Source organism: Canis lupus, chromosome 13, assembly GCF_048164855.1.
Source record: "Canis lupus baileyi chromosome 13, mCanLup2.hap1, whole genome shotgun sequence".
NCBI lineage: Eukaryota > Metazoa > Chordata > Mammalia > Carnivora > Canidae > Canis > Canis lupus.
The window spans coordinates 61,139,834-61,162,536 of record NC_132850.1 but is presented as its reverse complement, the minus strand read 5'-3'; the positions used below and the strand labels follow the sequence as shown (position 1 = coordinate 61,162,536).

The 22,703-nt window shown below is 39.8% G+C and overlaps 1 protein-coding gene and 1 long non-coding RNA gene across 4 annotated transcripts in view; one reads left to right on the top strand and one right to left on the bottom strand.

Annotated features, from left to right (window-relative positions):
- Positions 1 to 22,703, top strand: part of MARCHF1 (membrane associated ring-CH-type finger 1) — a 797,228-nt gene that overhangs the window by 721,502 nt on the left and 53,023 nt on the right. For all 3 annotated transcript variants that reach the window (XM_072773820.1, XM_072773822.1, XM_072773821.1), the window contains one exon: positions 20,617 to 20,797. In XM_072773820.1, the coding sequence (XP_072629921.1) occupies positions 20,617 to 20,797 (181 nt within the window). The remainder of the gene's footprint in view (positions 1 to 20,616; positions 20,798 to 22,703) is intronic.
- Positions 12,304 to 22,703, bottom strand: part of LOC140603176 (uncharacterized) — a 37,789-nt gene continuing 27,389 nt past the window's right edge. Inside the window, exons 2-4 of the long non-coding RNA XR_012006235.1 lie at positions 20,856 to 21,008; positions 15,364 to 15,589; positions 12,304 to 12,794 (exon numbers count right to left, since the gene is read on the bottom strand). This is a non-coding gene — a long non-coding RNA (uncharacterized lncRNA). The remainder of the gene's footprint in view (positions 12,795 to 15,363; positions 15,590 to 20,855; positions 21,009 to 22,703) is intronic.

The following is a 22,703-nucleotide window of genomic DNA, read 5'->3' as shown; positions in this document are numbered from 1 at the left end:
GTATTACAGCAACGGGAAGACTGGGTTCGTAGATTCCTAGATCATCTAGTTCACTCTCCAGTCTGATCTTTGAAGACCCTTGGAACATCAGCACACACCATCATCTTTTTCTCCCTTGGACATTCAGTTTCCTGGGACAGTCTCTTTTTAATATCTCTAATTGTGAAAACATTCTTTCTAGGCCTGTGTCCTTCTATTTTCTACCTATTAGTCCTAGATTTATATTCACTCAGTAACGGATTTTTTAAAAATTTTTACGGTATTCTGCTAATTCCTTCTGTTACTTTTTCTGTACAAAGATGAGACTGATATTCTATTGTCCAAAGTCCATTCTATGAGCAAAAGATCAGCTGCGCAGAGTTTTCAGTATTCAGGTGAGAAAGGTCTCCTAATAAGAATCATTTATTTCCAAGAGGTGACAGACTCTTAAGAAAGTTCATAAATTTATTCTTTTCCTTAGGCTTTGCCTTTGTTTTGCTGAGTCTTATAGGAAGTAATAATCATCTTTCTCCTGTTCATTTTAATAACAGCTGAGTTGGTAGGAAATATGGATATGAACACCGTTGGTAACCTGTCATGGGTGAATTAGTTGGGATTACTCAACGTAGAGTCACAGGGTCTCACTTTCAAGTCTTGCTTTCTCTCTACTGGGAGGCGTCAAACTTAGAAAAGATAAAATGGCTCTTTCTTTGTCTATGTGATCGAAAAATGAGAAAAATGCAAATATATGCATTACTAATATGATAGTGTTGTAGACCTAATTTCTTTCTTTGAAATGAATAATTACGTTTATTGCAGTCCTCAGCAAAAGTTCAGATTATACACTATGCTCTTTATTCTATGGAGTAAAGGGTTCTCCAACAAAGAAAATCTTAACTAGCACCACATTCTAATGTTATCAGTGTATAGTGTGATTTCACATAGTCTTTCAGCATTTATCCAAGTAATTCATATTTTCAATGAACAAATGTGATGAACTAAGGCACTGATAGTTATACACACACATGACATTTATGAGAAAATAACTTGAAAGGCTTACAAAAATGGCATTTTATAGCTTTTTTTAAACCTATATCTTCCAAAGACATGCCTTGTTCTTAGCAAGACTTTTTGTCTTCATTGTTCTCGATTTGGGGGATAATCTGTCCAGGAGTAGAATGACAGTGTCATCAATAATACTGATTGCCTTGACTAATAGATTATCAAAAACCAAGTGGATTGATTAATGGTCTTCTAATTTAGGTAAATGGGTCACTCTGATTTTTGGAAATAGCATGTATTCTGTAGGCCAATTATTTAACAAGTTGTGCTTTTAGAGAGGAAAAACGAGAAAAAATGGACATTTCTCTACCTATAAAGCCATCTTCAAGTAGATTTGAAGATATGTAGGCATTTTCCAACCTCAGGAAACTTCAGGCAAAAACAGACATATGGTGCTCCTTCAGACATGTAAATCAGTATTTACATATTATAAAGCTGTTTAAACTATACTACATTTATCTCTTGTTTGTTCATTTCTAAGTTTGTCAAATACTCAATTATACCGAAGTGCAAAATACTGAATAAGAAAAAATACCAATTAGGTAGAATTTATCTTCTTCTTAATTTAAGAACAATATGTGTTCAGGATTATAATTATTTTGAACTATGTACCTTCTTTAATGAACTTATATCTGTCTGGCGATGTGAAATTTCTTCTCTGTGTCAAAAAAAAAAAAAAGAAAAGAAGAAGAAAAAGAATAGCACCCTCTGTCTTCTCTCACTTATACAAATTCATTTTTACACATATATAAACACACACACATATATATATGCAAACAGAAAATGAGCACTATATATAAACCGATGAATACTGGGTACAGTGCTTGTTGCTACCAAATCATAATTTATCTGAGAATTTATTTATAGTGTGAACATTTCCTCCATTTCCAATTACCATGTTTAGGTTCTCATCTTCTTTATAACCATTGCAGAGTAGTTACACATTCATTTCAAATCTTCTGCAGTCATCCTCAGACATAGGCAAATTTAAACACCACTGTCTAATTGGGTTCAGACATTAAAATGCCCCTGGAGCAGCCTGGGTGAGTCATCTTTTGTTCATAGCACTCTGACAGCCTTAAACTCAGCCTGATGTTCTCCTTGCCTCCTCTGTTGGATACAAGGGGGACTGGCGAGGTCTGTTAGTTCCCCTTCACTCCCTTCCAGGTTTATGCAGAACTGAAGATGCCATAATACAGGAGATCCTGTGTTTGGAAAGCTTCTTAAAGCTGGATTTTACTTTAGATATTATGCTGCAAACTTTCTTCTTTCCTTCATGGTGATCTAACAAGTGATCATGAAACCTTCCTATTTTCTGCCTTCCTTGTACCCCTTTGTTCTTATCTGGCCCCTCTGAGCCCCACCTTAGTAAATTCTGATGTCTTGATTTTAAAGGTATTTTGATCTGAGCTAGCTCACAACTCTCAGAGGGCACAGTCAAATTAAAATGTTTTGCCATACTCTGAGATAGTAACACTGGAAGAAATAAAGGAAGAAAAATAAGTAACTAGAGTGAAATAGAAGTCATAGGCACTGCCAGAGTGTTCCATGCATTAGAGGAGTCTTGATTCCAATCAACATTTGAAAGCCTCAAAATTCTATCAGTTGGAACTAGACAAACCCAGAGAGATCATTTCACCCAGTGGTTCTCGATCCGGGCTGCATATTAGACTCACCAGGGAAGCTTTAAAAAACAACAGCAACAAAATGTTCCTGCAAGGACCCCATCCAGATCCTCCGGGAAGTGATGTCTCAACACAGCACGTTTCTAAAAGCATCCCAGATTATTTTAATGAGCGGACAGGGCCTGAGAATCACTGATTTGTTAGCCTAATCTCAAGTGCACAGATCGATGCCCAGAAGATACACATATTGCAAGAACCATGCTTTGGGCAGGAGGTCCACTTGGCAGCACTTCTATAACCTGGAAACACTAAAATGAAGCCTGGGGGTGAACAACTGGTACAGATTCTTTCTTTTCAGCTCCTAAAACCATTTGGGATAGTAGTTCTCAAACTTGACAAGTTGATTGGTGGAAACAGAAGATGTAGTGGCTTTTACAGCTTTCATTTTGGATCAAACCTCAAATTTCTCATCTAATTGCAGTTCACTTCCAAATGATACTGTACGAAAAGCAAACCAACAAACTACTAAATCCATGGTTCTCAGAGTATAGTCTGTGCACCAGTAGCACGAAAATCACATGGGAACTTGTTAAAATGCAAATTATTGGATCCCAACCCAGATTCAACCCTGTTGAACCAGAAACTGGGAGCAAGTCCCAGCTGTCTAGTTTAACTGGACCTCTGTGAGAGTCCAACGCATGCTAACGTTTGACCACCGCTGAAGTAGAAGCTACAGATGAGAAAACAGGCAGTTGTAATACAGGGTGTTTATGTTGCAATGGGTAAATACAGGGAGTTAGGAAGTATGAGGAAACGGAGCCTGGTGCACGTATGCACATGAGGGAAAGCAACGCCCAACATAAATAGAGGAGATGATTTATGTTTGATGATTTTCTATTTCTTTCTTCAATGACTTGACATACTGTATATATATTGATATATGTGTGCGTATATGTAAATGTACACATATATATAAGTGTGTCTATACACATTTACACATGTGCATGAATGTACACACACACTCCAAAAGGATAAACTAGAAAATTAAGAAAAATCAGGACACACGAAAATAAGGGTAGAAGAATACTACATCTGCAAAAATGCTTATATGGAAATTTACTACAAATTTAATTTTCATAGCACAGTGGCCAAAGCAAAGGAACAGGTTTCATGTGAAACCAGGAACATATTTCACCTGAAGCCAGGAACAGGTTTCAGATGAGACACATCTTCTATTAGTAATGAGGAATGATTAAGCAAAATTTCTATCATAATCATAATGAGAACATTTCAATTTAGTGGATGATGTCCCAGGTAATAATGAACATGTTCCGCGGAAGGCCACTTCCTTTAATGACCGAGTGCTGGCACAGGACAGGGTTAAAGTCCTATCATGCAACTGAAGAGCTGTGTTAGGATAAGTGCTTAAAAGGATGGCTTCTGCAAACTCCAAAACTCTAAGACAGCCAGTATTTATGGGAAAAGAAATGTCATAGAAGCAAATATCTGTATCCACTGGCAGCCTGCACTTTTTTCTTGATAAATAGCTCAAGATCAATTCTCGCTGGTGTAACCAGAGGGAATTAATTTCCCATGACATATAATAACTTGAACATTCTTCCAAGAATGATTTTTTAAGATTATATCATGCTTGGTTTTATTTTGGTCTGTTTCGTTTTCATTTTAGTCTTAAATAAAATGTGCTATTGCAAAAGCCTGTTGGCTTTATAAGAAATACAAAGATGTAACATAAAAGTCATGACTTACGTATTTTCTATCATTTTGCATGATCTACATACAGTGTAGTAGAGAACAGTTTGGGATAAAATTATCTGAAATTTGCTTAAGAGCCTCCGCACACCTTCCCAAACACTGAGCTACTGTGACCAAGTGTAACCATAGGTTGATGCCACCCGATTGAAAGAGCATTGGTATCCATTTCCCACCTGACCTCACAGCCATATCCTTCAGCATCCCTTGGGAAGACATCTCAGCCCAAATTCCACTCTGTGAAAAAGTAAGGCTCACAAATGTGTTTAGGTTTTGTAGCCTCTTCATGCCTTTGCCAGTGGTGAGTTTGCACGCAGACTGTCAATATGTTTATCATTAGTGAGACGCTGAATAATGTAGATGGGCTATTTTGGCTCCATTTGGAACTATTTCATCTCTTTACTTTTTGTCAAATGCCCTTAAGGGATCAAGTACAGAAATCAGCAATCTCTGTGGCTCACTAATATAATTTTTTTTTTTTTTGAGAAAGAGAATCTTATGCAGACTCCATTCCCAGCATAGAACACAGCATGGGGCTCGATCTTACGGCCCTGAGGTCATGCCCTGAGCTGAAATCAAGAGTCAGATACTTAACTGACTGAGCCACCCAGGGTCCCTTCAGCATGTACTTCTTTAGAGAATAGCCACATTAAATAACTGTTTGAAAATTAAAATATAATTTAAAAATAAAAAAGCAACTTTCCTTACAGTAACTGTCAAGAGGTTTTTAAAATATTAAGCCCAAAATTTTACCTTCTTTCATGCTCTATGCATCAAAGAAAAAACGATACCATTTCCATCAATATCAAGAAAGCAGAGGAATGTTACTGTTGTTTCATGTTATGTATCAGCCATAAATCATCAAAAACCAAAATAAACTGGGAGTTAGTCATGACAGCTATATACTCTTTATTTTATTTATCTCACATCATGTTTAGTGGAACATCATACTTGAGGTTTTTACTGTTGCACTTGCATTTTTGCAATTGCATTTTTCACTTTCATAGTTTATGCATGAAGAAAGTTCTACTATACCTTTCATCAAGCTCCATGAGTAAAGTCATCCATTTAGCTTTTTTTGTATTGTTTTTGTCTTCAAATAAAGACAACTGCTTCACAGACATTTGAAAAGGCAAAGAGGGAGGGGGGATGTGAAATGATTGCATCTGGTGTACATAATTAATGAAATTCATTTATACTGAGTGCGGAGGAAAAATGATATCAATTTATCAGTTAGATTATTTCATAGTGAAAAATGCTGTTCAAAAAGAAGGAAGATCAAAAGGTGACGAAATTACAGGAATACAAAATGAGGCCAAGCACTGAGGAAGACTCAATGGACAGTGATGAGTACTGAGAAAAATTGAAACACATCCACATGCGAACACAGCCACAACCAGGCAGGTGGAAATGCTGATGATGCAGGAGGAGAGACCTCTTCAGCTGTAGGAACTGAAGCGGAACCATCATATCCCAGAATGGAATGTGTGAATACACACGCTTGTGTAGATCATAGATGTCTCCTCTAGCCATGTGAAGTATCATGTTTTATACACTTAGAATTTCGATAATACAAGATATCCATGGTGTTGGCGTGTATGTGTGGGGTGGAGGTGGGGCACAAACTATTCTTAGCACTTTCTGTCCTTCCAATGAATAAGTGCATTGGGTAGAGGCAGCAGATGTTCAGTGACAGGGTTAACACCTGCAAGTTTGTATTTTCATTACAGTAAAATGACAGTAAGTGCAAATCCTTTGGTTCCTACATAACCAAAATGTTACAAGGGCTGCTCCTGGAGAGAGACAAACCAAGAAACAGACTCTTCACTGTAGAGAACAAACTGATGGTCGCCAGAGGGGAGGTTGGATGGGCGGATGAGTGAAATGGTGAGGGAGATTAGGGACACACTTATCACTATGAGCACTGAGTGATGCACAGGAGTGTTGAGGAATCACTATATTGCACACCTGAAACTAATATAACACTGTATGTTAACCACACTGGAATTAAAAATAAAAGCCTTAATGTGATTTTTAAGCTTTTTACAAGACAAAGTGGGGGAAGAGGCCTGCTCCTGAAGCTGGACGTGAAGACAGCAGGAAAGCGATTCACATGTACTGATAATAAGACGTAGCACTTTTCTGAATTGTTCAAATGTTTAAATCTATCCAGCATCCATGGATTGGTTAACTTACTAAAGAACGAAAAAAAGCAAATGAAGTAGAATTGGAAAATTATTCTTAAATCTTTGTAATTTTTGTTTATTCTCATATGTCTTTTAGTGATGCTATAGTAGTTGTGGTTATTGTAATGAAAATTAAAAACAGAGAAAACTATTCTAATTTAAACTTAATTACCTGGCTAGATAATTGCTAGATTTGGATATATTTCCTTCTAACCTATCTTTATGCATATAATTTTTAATAGGATTATACTATGTTTTCAGTTATTTCTGTTAATGACAAGGTATAAAGTTCATACACATAAATTTCGGAAAAAAAATTATTTTGGGGGACACCTGAGTGGCTCAGTAGGTTAAGTATCTACCTTGGCTCAGATCATGATTGCAGGGGCCTGGAATCGAGCCCAGCATCCGGCTCCCCATTCAGTGGGGAGCCTGCTTCTCCCTCTCCCTCTGCTTGCTGCTCCCTTGTCTAACTGGAAAATCTGTCAAGATTCTGAATAAATAAAAATTTTATGATTTATTTTTATAAAGCACTTTATTTTTTTTTAGATTTTATTTATTTATTTGACAGAGAGTGAGCACAAGCAGGGGAGGAGCAGTAGGCAGAGGGAGAGGGAGAAGCAGGCTCCCACTGAGAAGAGACCCTGACGTGGGGCTCTATCCTAGGACTGGGATCATGACCTGAGCTGAAATCAGATGTTTAACTGATTAAGCATGTGGATCTTAATTTGGGTCCACAAAATTGTGCTTTCTGTTCTATGAGAAGCAAATGGTTGGAACAATGAAGTGGTATGAGAACCCTTCTGGACATACTACGCACAAGGAAAATATGAATTAGAGACAGGAAGTAAGGAACCACATCATTAATTATCTATTTGTCACTCTACTGCTAGGTGGAAAACTATATTGCAAATACAATTACTATTTGAAATAATTATTTGTTATTGGCAATTCAACTGCTATTTGGAAAAAATGTCCTTCAAATATTATTATTCATCGAAATATCTCTAATCCAAGATAGTAGAATATATGGGAAAGTGTGAAACTACTTCTTTCTGTTTTTCAGAATGACCTTCCCATACAATGTAACTTAAGTTAAAAATTAAATCACAAACATGATGGCTTCTAAGTGGTACCTGTAGTGACAAACAAATGCTCAGAGGCCCTGAAGATAGGTTGATCTTGAGCATCTGTACCGAGAAGCTTTAATTAAAGCCCTGAAGTCAGTGAGTGTGTCCCTTACTGCCGTTGTCCCACAGCTCATCCCCACCTCCCTTACAGATCGGTCAAGTTTCTCCAACTTTGCTTATACAGCATCTCGTGCTCTCTCTTTCCATTCTCCCAACTATTACTCTGGCTCCTGTGCTTACTACTACTGATTTTGACTATTACCATATTCCCTTCTTTTTCTTTCAGATCTCTGAGGTGACACAGCTAATAATCTTACTTTCTTACTCACATTTTTTAGTGAGTTTCCACTCCAGCTGAATACGCTTAAGGCTTTTTATGTGTGTGCCTCTGTGTGTGTGGTTGTTGATGTTGACACTGGATGAAGGAAATGCATTTTAGGCTCTCCGTAATCTTGCTTTAGTTCTCAGCGTGACATCTCCCTACGATCCTATCCAACCTTGTCATGTTTGTTATTCTCATGTGTCTTTAGTGATGCTATAATAGTTGTGATTATTGTAAAGAAAATTAAAAACAGAGAAAACTATTCTAACTTAAACTTAACTACCTGGCTAGATTTGGACATATTTCCTTCTAACCTATTTTTATGCATCTGCCAAAATTCTCCCCACACTCCAATACCAGCTATACTACACCTTCCACTGGACTCTGACCCCTGCCCCCACCCCTAATCTGTACATATCTTGCCCTCCCTTGCACACAATAGCACTGGATATGGCACACATCGTTGTAACTTGCACTCTAGCCACTTGTGCCTTTATCCAATGTGTAAACTGGCAGAGAATAAGGTCTACGAAGGGCAAAAACTGAGACTTACTCATCTCTGTTTTTATCACAGCACCTTCTGTAACCTCTCATACGGTGCATAGACAACAAACTATTTGTTGAGATGATTAAAAATGAAGAATGAAGTGAATAAATGAATAAAGACTGACTCATTCTTCATTCAGAGGGGCTGGAGCTGCCATAAAACAGCAGTATTGCACAAACACACTCACTTGCCAGTTTAGAAGAATTCATATGCAGAAGCATATTTCTAATTCATGCGATGCATTCTTGGTTATCTGTAAATAAATTACCTGCTCTGTCAATTATCCATGGCAGCTTGAGAATTCCTTTGATGTAATGCTCAGCCAGATAAGATTAATGAGTGGACCAAAAAACGGAAGGAAGTCATGGTTGAGAGTGAGGTTATGAGGATTCAGAGACTTAGCAGTTGCAAAGGAGCCTATCACAAAATCAATTTGAATCAAGAATCTCTGCTAACTCTGGGAAACGAACTAGGGGTGGTGGGAGGGGAGGAGGGCGGGGGGTGGGGGTGAATGGGTGACGGGCACTGAGGGGGGCACTTGACGGGATGAGCACTGGGTGTTATTCTGTATGTTGGCAAATTGAACACGAATATAAAATAAATTTATTATTAAAAAAATAAATTAAGAAAAAAGAATCTCTTCCACAAGCAGAAAAGAAAAAGTCTAAAAAGTTACAATGATTTTTCTGGTACTCCTGTTATTATGTATGTGCAAAACCTCTACTTTGTGTCTGACCAAATATATTTCTTTGGTTATATCTACACAGAAAGCAAATAAGTACATATTATCTGTCCTTTAGTTTTTCCTGTCCCGCCAGGCAACCCACACGGCTGATAACTTTAAGAATATCTGCTTAGAAGTATCTCTAATTTAATTTTATCAGTCTTACAATCAATCCAAAAAGATCTCAAGGCTGATATAAAATGAATGCCTGTGACATGTGTGAGAACGTGGAGAAAATTGTTCATCGGGTCACTCATTCAACATTCATGATGTATTTATTCACCTGTATGTCACCAAAATTATAACATAGGATCTGGAAAGATAAATACTGCTGGAGAAAATCAGTTCCTTTATCCAGAAGTAGGTTATACTCTGAGCTCACCAGCAGAGTAAGGACAGGGCAGCAAAGTGGTGGTTAACAGGAGAGGAATTATCCCGAAGGATAGAATTCATCCTTAGGTCTCTCCGGACTTGGAGGACTTGGACAGCTTGAGTGACCCCAAGATTGCTGAGAGAGATCTGCTCTGTTGTTGAATACACTTGAGGGCTGACTCGTGGGACTCTACGCTCCAGTACATGGGGTGGGTGTGGGGGTGGCGGTGGGGGGTGGCCTCTGACATACTCCAAGAACCCATGGAAACTTCCCAGAAAGTCCTCAAAGAGGACCTAGCCCGCTATGAGACTAAATCTCTAGGTTATACAGGACAGAGGAGTCCTTGTGTGAATCCTCGAACCCAATCAGGGTTAAAATTCCTGGTATCAATAGGATCAAACCATGAGCAGAGGTGATGACAGCCGCAGGAAGAACAATTCAAATAGGATCCTCCTAGGGTGCCTGGGTGGCTCCGTCAGTTGGGCATCTGTCTTTGGCTCGGGTCAGGACCACAGAGCCCCTGGATGGAGTCCTAGTCTGCCTCCCTGCTTAGCCAGGAATCTGTTTCTCCCTCTGCCCCTCCTCCACTCATTCTCTCTCCCCCCCACCTTTCTCCCCACCAAAAAATAAAAAATAAAAATAAATAAAAATAAAAGGAATCTTCCCAATCCATTGCAGCTCACACAACCAAACTATCTATAAATTCAAATATAAATTCAAATAAGAACTGGCCTCCCCGGTTCCATGATTGGCTCAGCGAGGTGATCATTATCTTTCTCCACTGTTTTGCATCAGCGTGATATCTGGTGGGAAGAAAATGTGGCTGATGAGCTGCAACTTTGTACCAGCTCCAGGATCAAGTCAGGAGCCAGGGACATTGCTATGTCACTGTCTTTGTTGTTGATCATTCCCTACAGCTCTGTGCAGATGGTCTGAGGCTTTGAGCAAGTCGGTGATGACAAATTAGGGTGTGAAATTAAACTCAGGAAGTCGTGCTATGTACCAAGGTTTTTCTGAGTTGAAAATATTCCTTTCAGAATACAAAACACTTTTAAAAACCACTTGTGTGTGAAGAACTGTCACTCATCTGTAGATGTCAGGAAGACTGTCCACCAGATTCAGAATGACCAGTCTTATGATTACAGAAATTGTATTAGCTCCGTAGAATATTTTTATTCTTAGGTCATAACTGTATTTTTAATTAGTGTTTTCAAGACGTTCTTAATCTCAGGCTGAACGGTAGCTTGTTGCTTCATTTTAGAAATTGGATTTATAAGGTTTTTTTTTTAATTCCAAAAATGTATGCTGATTCTATATCAATAAGAGTTGGTGGAAACATCTGTTAGTGAGAATATTAAATGCTGTCCCTCTTCTCTACTTATTAAGTAAGAGTTACTTCTCCTTTCTACTTGCCTGACTTCCTCTGGTGCTCTGATAGGATATAAAATTGGTTCACCTCAGTTTAGTTCCTCAAATGCAAATTAAAGAATGCGTCCTATAAGTAAGGATCATACACTTCTCACTTTCATTATAAGTGAATTTTCCCGAAACATAAACAAAGCACTGGTACTGGGTAACAAGTTCTGAGAATTGCCAAATCATCTCACTAAGCCATCTCTTTTGATCTCTTTGAGCTCCATTCATGTTTAAATAATAGCATTCCCAGGCCGTTTCTGGTCCAGTAATTAGCCATCTTTACCCTGACTTTTTAACACTCTTTTCACTTAAACTACTCTTAGCGTCATGCTGTACAAAGAAAATCCTGCCCCCCAAAATTAATAAACAACAATTTTTCTAGGTCATAATAGCAGAGCCTACGTAGGTGAAATAATTAACAAACAAAGACCAGATCTGTGTACTATAGGATTTAAGAGCAATGAAACCCCAAGAAATGGAGGGAGCATAGTAGGGAAAGAAGATCCAGAGGTTGTTTCTTTGAGGGTGTGGGTCTTAGAATAGCTTCAATTTAGATGAGGTATGATCCAGAGGGAGACTATCACAGGTATGAGGTCGTATTTGATGAAATTCCCAGAGGCAGATATTCCCAGAGTGCAATAGGCTGAGGAGATAACCATCTCAATATTGATTGAAAAATACTATTTAAATTGAGCACTTAATTTAATCTTAATATTCCTATGAAGTGTAGACACTGCTATTTTCCTACTTTATTGATTAAGAACTTGAAAACACAAGAGATCAAGTACTTTAACTGACATAGATAGAGGCAGAACCATGTATCTAAGGCTGATTGCACTTTTCACAACCACACCAGTGTTCCCTAACTTTTTTCACATCATGGCACACGCAGAACATGGTAACATTTTGAATCAACAAGGGCCGATGGACAATACGCCCAGTATCCTTTACGTAGCCTCCAGGCCGACAGGAATCAAGATGTTGGCATGGCAGGAACTTACCTGTGGCAAAACTCACTGTTTATCAGGTGCTAGATCGTGCACCGTGCTACTATACCCATATGTTGGGAATTAGCGGGAAATACAGCAGGAGAGGTAAAGTAAATACACATTATGGAAGGTCATAGGACAACCAGGTGAAGTAATTTGGATTTTATTTGATTCCTGAGAGAGTTCTTGAAGAGCGACAGTAGTTTCAAATCTGAATAACTGTATGTTTTGAGAGTGATTTGAAAAGAGCTAAATCTTAAAGACACTTCATGTGTCCGTTGATCATTCAAAACTGCTAGGAGATGGCAGTGAGGAGGAAAAGAGAGAAGATATGGAAAACATTGAGTCTAAAGAATATGGACGTTCCAAGACAAAGGCAAGCTGAGAATGGGATACTTCTGAAATGGCATATTTGGAAAGAAGAGCTAGTTTGAGAGATGGTGAGATGTCGGAGGGATTAAGTGTCCTACTGGGGATACCTCCTGACCAGCGTTAGAGAACTAGCTGAAGCTCCTTGCAAGTAGAGAGGCAGAGGTTGGTTTTGGAGATGAGTGTTTTAAAACCACAGGTCTAGGAGTAATGCTGGAAATTGAAGTACAAAACCCCCAAGACAAGCAGAGGGGAAATGATGACAAAGAAATAGTGGCAGGAGGGAGGGGGTAGAAATCCATCTGTGGGAAAGAAAAAAATAACAGAATTGCAACATTAGAAAAGAAATTTGAGGTCATCTTATTTATTTACCCTTGCATAAGCTCCTGTTATACTATGCCTGCCATACAAATACCCTACTTATAGCTGAGTACTTTCAATGATGGGAAATTTGCACTGTCTTGGGGTAACTCATTCCATCTCTGGAAAGCTCTGGGTGTGTGTGTGTGTGTGTGTGTGTGTGTGTGTGTGTGTGTATTTTAGGGAAATTTATTTCCTTTAACTTCTACTCATTGGATCTCGTTGTGGAATAGAACAAAACCAGCTATTTCGCACAATAGTTTTTCACATATCTAAATGCAGCTGTCATGTAATTTCCCCTTCCTTGCTTTTTTTTCCCCCTCCAAAATGTTAAGTATGGTAGTTAGTAGTTCTCTGTATTTGTCCCAAAATTACTGTGCTCATATTTTATTTTTTATTTTTATAATTGGCATATATTAGTTTCAGGTGTACAATGATTTGATATCTTTATATATTGTGAAATGATCACAGTAAGTCTAGTTAACATCCTATACTCATATTTTAAAAGGTGTCCCTTTGTCCTATAATTTTGAATTCATAGAAGAGACTTAGCCATGAATTTGCATCTGTTGAATTCTATATTCTTTCCCTGTCATCTCTTACCGTGAGGTCTCACCCACCAAATCATATCATATTTTCATCTCACCTATCATTTCTCACCTTCCCAGCCTCCAGAATCCTAACATCTTTGGTCTGTGCTCCATAAGGAGCCACTGTTTGATCCCTACAATCATCTTATATGCCCTTTTAATTCCACTTTTCCCGACTTTATGGGCTAGTAGTCACAGAAGCCACAAAGGGAAAAGGCTCAAGAAGGAGGAGTTGGCCAACAACACAAAAAAAAAAAATAGGAAAAATGAACTAGAAAACGTTTTCAGACTTGACTGTCTCAAGAAGGGTGTTGGTAGCTTAGCAGAAAACTAATCGTAGGACTGAGGTAGATCATCTGTGACATCACAGGTCTTTGAGGTGAAGAATGACAGAGTCCTAAAAACTGAAATGCAGGTATGAAAATTTGAGTTGCTTTTATAAAAACATCCAATGCATTGCATCCATCATCTAGCAGCAGTTTTGTTGATTTTAGTGATGATCACATATATGTTGGCCTAATGCCTTACCTTAGGGTAGTGTTTACATTTTGTAATATTTTCTCATATGTCGTATTTGAGCCTTACAATAGCCATGTAACATTTCAAAGATGAGAAAAGCAACTGTCTGAAAACTTATCTGAGGCCACTCAATATACAGATCTAAATATATTCCCTCACCTAGCTTTCCTCGAGACATGTCTGTGATGACTGGTGTCGGTAGCTAACTCACCTGTACAGAGTCGGAATCCCTGACCTCGGCCTCACAAGCATGGGCTCTAACCAGTTTACCAAAGTAGCCATCAAAACCAATTAGTCCCAGTACAGTGAAAGCAATGGCATAGGAAAACAAAATCAGTAGTCACAGCAGTAGTACCCCATAGTCCCACGACAAAATTAATAAATATTTGATTGCCTATAACGTGCCAGGTACTGCACTCTTTAATGTCCTTTAATCCTCATGACACTCTGAGAGGTATTTTTAACTTCATTTACACGTGAGTAAACTGAGAACCTCTCCAGTTTACTGGAGCAGAAAGCAAGCATGTGAGCCAGGATTTGATTTGTTTGTGAATCTCAAACACCAAGTAACTTCATATTTTTAATTTTTTTTTCTGTGATGGGGCCCCTGGGTGGCTCAGTCAGTTACGTGACTGCCCAGAGTCCTGGGATCTAGCCCCTTGTGGGGCTCTCTGCTCAGCAAGGAGTCTGCATCTCCCTCTGCCCCTCCCCTCTGCACTCTCTCTCTCTCTCTCTCAAATAAATAAATAAAATCTTTTTAAAAAATTTTCTGTGACAATGTGGGGAAAAAATACAACAGAAAGGATATGAATTCACCCATGAGGGATATGACATATAGACAATCTTGGTCCCATTTCATCCCACTTTCAACATCAGTTCTTCATGGTTGTTGTAACTTCCAGTCTCTCGAACTCACCCTTTCCCCAGGATACATTAACCACAGGATGGCTTCACTCGCCCCCTGGCTCAGAGTGTAGACCTTATGACTAACTGTCTTCCCACTGTGTTCGCTGATGCATCAGAATCCTTCACTCCTCTGTCCTTCCCATTTCTGACTTGGTGATCTCAGGACACGTTGGGTTGTGCTACAGCTGTAGGCTTGCTCTCCGACTGCTGAGCGCTGCTGATCAAGGCAGTGTTGACAGCGGCCACCTAGGTGTGTGCAGTCTCATCTCACCGGGGACCTCACTGCCGCTCCATGGTTCTATTCATGCTCGGATAATTTCCCATCACCTTCTCCAAGTGGCTTTTCCTAATTACTCACAACCTCTCCAGCGCCGTAACCCCATGCTCCCTGCCATCTGTTGAGCACACACACGCTCTGCTAGATAACGGAAGACAGGAAGACACCCCCCTCCCACCCAGACCAAGCTACTGCAACTCCTCTGTCTCCTTTACTTACCCTTTTCCCTCTACATCTTGTTCACAGGAAAAGGCATGTTGACCTTCCCAGTGTTTTCTTCCACTTGTCCAAAGACATTCTTCTGCTATAGTTCCTTTCCCCATTTCCAAATGGGGACTTCTCAAGAAACTTCTTTTAACAGTGGGGCATTCTCTAGCCTATTTTTTCTTAAACTCGCCTCTCTGTGGTACCTTTGGTTCTGCTTATGAACAAGTCCAGGTTTTCCCTGTTAAAAATAAAATGAGAATTAAAAATAAAATTTCCTCTAATCTGCTATTCTCTCACTGCTAAGCTCTATTTTTTCAAGAAGAGAGAATTTTATATCTGTTCATTCATTTACTTGACCTTTAGCTCCTCATCCACTGCTTAAGACCTTTCAATATGGCCTCCACGTGGACCACATGGGTTCTAATCATTTTTAGCCTTTTTAGTAAAGTGGATTCTAAGAATGAATGCCCAACTCTGCAGCAGGAGAATTCGTTCTGAGTAAAGATTAACATCCAAATTAAGCCATTACAAACATAGCTGTATCCATAATTACTGTGCTTAAGGATTATTTAATTGGAGAGGGGTTTGGAGAAAAATGTAGGCAGGGACAAGGAGAGATAGATCAGAAAGACTTGCCAAGAGAAAAGGGGGAAAAAATGAAGGGAGGTCCCTGGATGGGTCAGTCAGTAGAGCTTGCAACTGTTGATCTCAAGATTGTGAGTTCAAGCCCCAAATTGGGCACAGAGCCTACAGAAAGAAAAAAGCAAGAAAGAAAAGAAAAGAAAAGGGGGGGGGGGAATGGCATGGAATATGGGAAAAGAGAGAAAGAGAGTTAAGAGTCTGTCTGACAACTACAGGGACAACTGCCTTTAGGAGTTACATATCATAAATGGGCTTTGTGGCCACAGCTAACATGAAAACCAAGCAAGGTTCTAGACATCTCTACACATTCTTCAGGTTGAGGGTCTCCAGTCTCCTCCCCAGTGTCACAATATTGTTTTAAATTCATAATGTCTGGATGATCATAATAGTCCAAATGGGGTACCTGCCTCCAGATTCTGTTCTCTCCTTCTCAATCCACCTCACATGCTGATGCTGTTGTCTGATTTCCTTTGCATATAGCAAGGACTAAGAAAATGGGAATGAATGAATGAATCAATGAATGAAAAAAATCCCCAAATTACATAATCACTATGACCCTCACAAAGACTTATTTTTAGTGATAAATTATTTTTAAAAAACTTATATAGAAAAAAAAAAACTTATATAGAAAAAAATATATCCTACCAGAGCCAAGAAGCCTCCACCAGGGAGGGGGTGGGAAGCAGTGGAGGTCATTTTAAGGTACATAAGACCCAAACAAAACCCAACAAAAACCTACTTTTCTTAAAACTCAAACGTTAAGGAAGGGACTTTAAGTGCACACGCACACGTACACACACACACACACACACAGACAACTTCAGAATTTAATTTGCTTAATACTATTTGGTGGTCTGCTTTTCACAGAAAGCTAAAAAGTTACATGGAAGTAGAAGTTTATTCAAGTCATAAATGGTAAAAGTCTCAATATATATACTGATTGGACCGTAAGCACCCATTGAAAAGGGTAAAATGCCAATAAAATTTGTAAATTCAGCTTATTCTTGTCAGTAGGTGACAGCAATGTCAATCACCAGTAGTTTTATACAATCACTCATTGCCCAAGCCTCAACTTCCTATAAGGTAAAAATGCATCAAAATTATGACTATTTTACCATGCAATTTTATTATTAAAATTATTTTCTCTACACAATTTTTCTGTTAGAAAAAGCATGTCTATGTTTTTATTACTGTGTTCTAGTTTATAATTTAGCAATTGTGGTCAGTGTGAAATATATCAGCTTAAGAAGCATTTAATTCTTTTCCTAATGGCATCATCACATTATTTTTTAATTTCTAGGAGATATTCGAAGTTGATATTTAGCTCTTAAGTTCATTTAGAACAATCTCCACATGATTTGAAACAGACTCGGGGTCCAAGTTGAGTTGGGTGATTTAGAAAAAAATCAAAATGCTAAAATCATGTAAAAATAGATCTTGTGAAATGGGAATGATAACGAACTCAGCTTCTGATTTTTCCCTTTGGGGAATAACCTTAATTTTATGAAGAAATGAAATTGTTGGTGGTGCTTCAGGTAACAGTTTCTGCAGAAATTTTAAGAAAATGAATCTGTAAGACATAGGAAGTTGGACTACAATCAGTAAACTGTTCAGGTCAGGTTGAACTCAGTAATCAGCAAGGTCTTTGTTTAAATCTACTTATGAATAAATTACTTTTTTCATGTCAGTAAAATAAAAAAATCAAAGCCTTGGAATCATCTTGGCAGCTGTGCAGCATTTGACGTGATCTTTTTTTAGTAATAAATTATCAGATGGCATTAATTGCAACTTTTTCTTGTTCAAATGAGAAATGTTGGGCCTCTCCCTGTAGACCGTTCATGCATGTGCAGGTCTCAATGCCAAGCCAGGGAGGCCTTTTGTTTTTATTGTGGACTTCTCTGTGTAACCTTTACTTCAACTTTTTGTTACCTGCAGATGTTGGGGTGATGTATTTTGTAAACTTTGCTTTATTTTTGTTGGGAATGTTCATATATTCACTTTAACCCAGAATCACCGTTTTTTTTAAAGGTTTGTTGATTTATTTGAGAGAGAGAGGTGTGTGCACACACACTCCCATGTGGGTGGGGGGCAGGGGGAGAAGGAGAACCACAAGCAGACTCCCCACTGAGCTCAGGAGTCAGAGGCGGGGCCAATCTCGTGTCCCCAGCTGAAACCCAGAGTCCGACGCTTAACTGACTGAGCCACCCGGGTGCCCAGAATCGCCACATTTAAGGCAAGAGTAAGCAAATGTTTCCTGTGAAGAGGCAGGTAGAAAATATGCTGGTCTTTGTGACCAGATGATCTTTGCGGCAACTCTCAATTCTGCAGTTACGGTGCAAACTCAGCTCTAAACAATACATGAATAAATGTGTGGGGGTGTGAGTCCATAAAACGCTGTTTACAAAATCATGCAGCAGGAAGAACTGGACGTTGTTTGCTGACTCCTAGTCTAAAAGAGTATCTTTGTGTAGAGGCAGAGAGATAAGAGAGTCAAGGAGAGAAGAAATATCAACTTCTCATTTCACTGGCCCCAATAAATATTACGATCAAATGAAGCTATAGGAACCCAGATTTGTTCTCACTGGTTCCTCTTATAATAAGTTATAGTTTGTTGATGAAACAATTCTTTTACTCAACAAACATCTACTGAACACCTATCACGAAACCAATACTCTATTGGCACTAAGTACCATGCAAAGTGCACCTCGCCCCGATTCCTAGGACCAGCACATTTGGCAAGAGAGATATTCTGGGCTTTCATATAGGCTCTTGGATAATTTTTAGTTTCTCCCACCAGGTCAGCCTTTCCTCTGTGGTGCTACATCTAACACTACTACTTCCTACCTCAGTCCAGGGAGGAAGGAGGACTGATTTTGAACTTCCCTCTGCTCTCATCTCATCACTCCCACCCTGAGGACTTTAGAAGTCAGTGCTCTTTTTTTATTAGACTATTTTTAATTAAGAAAAAGAGATTCAAAATACTAGGGTACTGTGTCATACTTCTTTATTTTGAGGTTAGGGAAGGGCTTGGTTTCAATTCCTGTATCTTACTGCGCTGACAATTAGAGCAACCATTTCATTTCCTCTCAGGAGACAGCTAAGATACATAAATATGTTTCAAAACTCCATTATTTATTTATTTTTTTTCATTATTTATTTTTTTAAAGATTTGAATTATTTATTCCTGGGAGACACAGAGGGAGAGAGGCAGAGACACAGGCAGAGGGAGAAGCAGGCTCCATGCAGGGAGCCCGACAAGGGATTTGATCCCGGGACTCCAGGATCACACCCTGAGCCGAAGGCAGACGCTCAACCGCTGAGCCACCCAGGGATCCCAAAAATCTATTCTTTAAAACCCATGCTCCTGGAGGGTAGGGCATATAGATCTAAAAAGAAAGAGCAGCAATTCCAACATTCTTCAAGGCTGCTGCTGCTGCAGCTCAACTTGAAAGAGTAAATTTATAGATTTTTTTTGATATATGCCATTTATATTTTTTTTAAAGATTTCAAAAAATATTTCTAATCAAATTTATTAATTTCTAATAGGCTGGGTAAATCACAAGAATTATAGAATTGCTAAGATCTGAATTCAAGATCTTTAGGTATGAGAAGCTTATCTCATTTAATGAGGAAAGCAAATTCTTTCCAAAAATCTATAGACGAGAATAATGAAGATTTCATAGACTGTGAATCTATAACATTCAAATTCATACCAATTCAATAAAGGTGAACTCTGAATTCTTCAGAAGACGTAATAATTAACATTTTAAAACAATAGAGTTTACCATACTCGAACTTTATGAAATCAATTATTTTTGTGACTTGTTTTTCCTAACTTTTAAACAATGATAATTATTGACAGTTTAGGCCATTCATTGTGACCAAATATGTGTACATGTTCCTAGGGGAATCTTTGTAATATTTCCCTTTTTTTGAGATTTTATTTATTGATTCCTCAGAGACCTGGAGAGAGGCAGAGACCCAGGCAGAGGGAGAAGCAGGCTCCCTGCGGGGAACCCCCTGGGGGAATCGATCCCAGGACCCAAGGGTCACACCCTGAGCCAAAGGCAGATGCCTAACCCCTGAGCCCCCCAGGCACCCCTCTTTGTAATATTTCCAACCTGAAATTTTCAACATTCACATTATCCTTTGGTAACATGTTACATTTTTCAGAATTCCTCTACGTTGGTCGGATACCATGGGCACCAGACTCCACACCTCCACACCGTGCTTCTATAGAACTGTCATAACAATAAAACAATAAAGAGATCAGACCCCAACATTCCTTACAAAGCTGGTAAATTGCAGCTTTTCTTTATGAAATGAAGCTTATGCTTGTAGACGCATAAGCATAGACCGGGCGGGGGCTACGGCCTTCGCGAAGGGTGAGATGGTGGCGCAGCCCCAGGCCCTGGTGTCTCAGGCCCAGTAGCAGGGGTGTACGCAGCAGGTGGAAGGAAGCTGCACGGAGCCCGGATTCGGTTCTAGACCAAGCTGCAGTGGCTCGCGCACGCTCCCCCATGTCAGGTGCAGCTGTAACGCAGTCTAGGGCGAGCGAGGGAGGGACCCCAGGTGGGAAATGCCCTCCGGGAGCTCTCATCCTGCCCGCTGTGTCCTCCCCAGGATCTGTCACTGCGAAGGAGACGAGGAGAGCCCTCTCATCACCCCCTGTCGCTGCACAGGCACCCTGCGCTTTGTCCACCAGTCCTGCCTCCACCAGTGGATCAAGAGCTCAGACACGCGCTGCTGCGAGCTCTGCAAGTATGACTTCATCATGGAGACGAAGCTCAAACCCCTCCGGAAGGTACGGTATCCGCAGGAGCTGGTCTGAAGGAGAGCGCCTGCACGCACCTTGTACTCACCTGTTTCTTTCCCCGGTCGCATTCGGTGGGTGCTTCTCTCTGGGCGGGGCGAGGGGGGTCTCGTGTTGGGCTCAGTATGCAGAAGAGCAGAGTGCTTGCAAACCATCCTTCATCCTTGTTTTATGTTCTAGGGCCCCTGATTGTTATGTCATTCTGCAAAATCAAAAAGAGGGTGTGTGTGGGGGGGGGGTATGTGCTGGTGTGTGCATCTCTATATAGTATAGAGCACAAATATACTTGTAATTTGATGTAATTGAATTGATGGGGATGGTGAGAGCATTGGACCGACCGGGGTCAAGTCCCTGGAAGGTTAGGCCAATGGATTTTACTTTAAATAATATGAACTCATCTAATTTCCTGAGAATCGGGACATGAGGTAATAAAAGAGAACGTCTTCTTCCATAACGTGAACTCTGCTGGGTTTGCCTCTATCTGGGAATTTGGTGTGATAGGTCACGCGTAATTGGAGTAGATAGACCAAGTGTTATTTTCCGTCTTGTGTATCGAGCTATAAGAGAAAGTAAAGTATTTTTTAAAGATTTTATTTATTCATTAGAGAGAGAGAGAGAGAGGCAGAGACCCAGGCAGAGGGAGAAGCAGGCTCCATGCAGGAAGCCCGACGTGGGACTTGATCCCGGGTCTCCAGGATCGCGCCCTGGGCTGAAGGCAGGCACCAAACCGCTGCGCCCCCCAAAGGATCCCCGAAAAGTATATTTTTATTTACAAACTTAATCTTCAAATTCCTTACTTACATTGCTCTAAAGCATGAAAGTAAGAATATGAGTCCAGGGGATCCCTGGGTGGCTCAGCGGTTTAACGCCACCTTCGGCCCAGGGCGTGATCCTGGAGTCCCGGGATCGAGTCACACATCCCTGAGTTCCTGCATGGAGCCTGCTTCTCCCCCTGCCTGTGTCTCTGCCTCTCTCTCCCTCTGTGTCTCTCATGAATAAATAAATAAAATCTTAAAAAAAAAAAAAAGAATATGAGTCCAATATAGTTAGCATCTCCCTCAAAGCTAGCAAAGGGCGACTTGTGAAGGACACAATGAAGACCAGGAACTTGATGTAATCCGTGCCTTAGAGCTGGGCCCCGGGTTTTACGGCGCAGCTTATCTTTCGACCTAAGTGCAGCCTTACGTATACTGGATGCTTCCATTTCCAAAGGAGAGTACGGAGACTGCAGTTTAAATAACGATTCTGCCTAGAGCTGCTTTTTCATTTAAATTAAATGCAAAGCAAAAATTGGATGAGAAGAACATGGCTTAGACATAAGCATGATGAGCTCCAGGATGAGGAGAGGTGTCAAGCAAACAGGAATATTCCAGCAGGAATCTGGTTGGTTGCCGGCCATTGGAAGTCTTCATTACTTCTGTAAATCATGGAGAATAGCATTCCTCGCTTTTTGCACAGCCTTGATTTTTAAAGTGTGCACATGGTTTATGGAGGTCAGAATTGATGTTGGAACGGCCTCTGGGCTACGCATGGTCTTTTCTTAGCATATGGTGTAACTTGAGTGACAAAAGGTGACACTGTTCCTCCAGGTCCCAGAGCAATCAATGCCAGAAACAGAACTGGACCCTTGCCCTTTGCCCTTTGCTTCGTCCACTGAACAGATGCTACGTGGTGTCTGGAGTAGCTAAATGACACGTTGTGCTCTTTGATTCTGTAAATTTGTCTTCCTGTCCCTCGGAGAACTACAAATAGTTTCATAGCGTCTTTATATTTCTCATTGGGTTTTTTTTTTTCAACTTCCGTCTATATAAAATGCTCATTTCAACTTTGTCAAAAGTAATATTTCAACTTGTGAGCAACAATCTGGGACCATAAAATACTCAGATTTTCTCTTCTC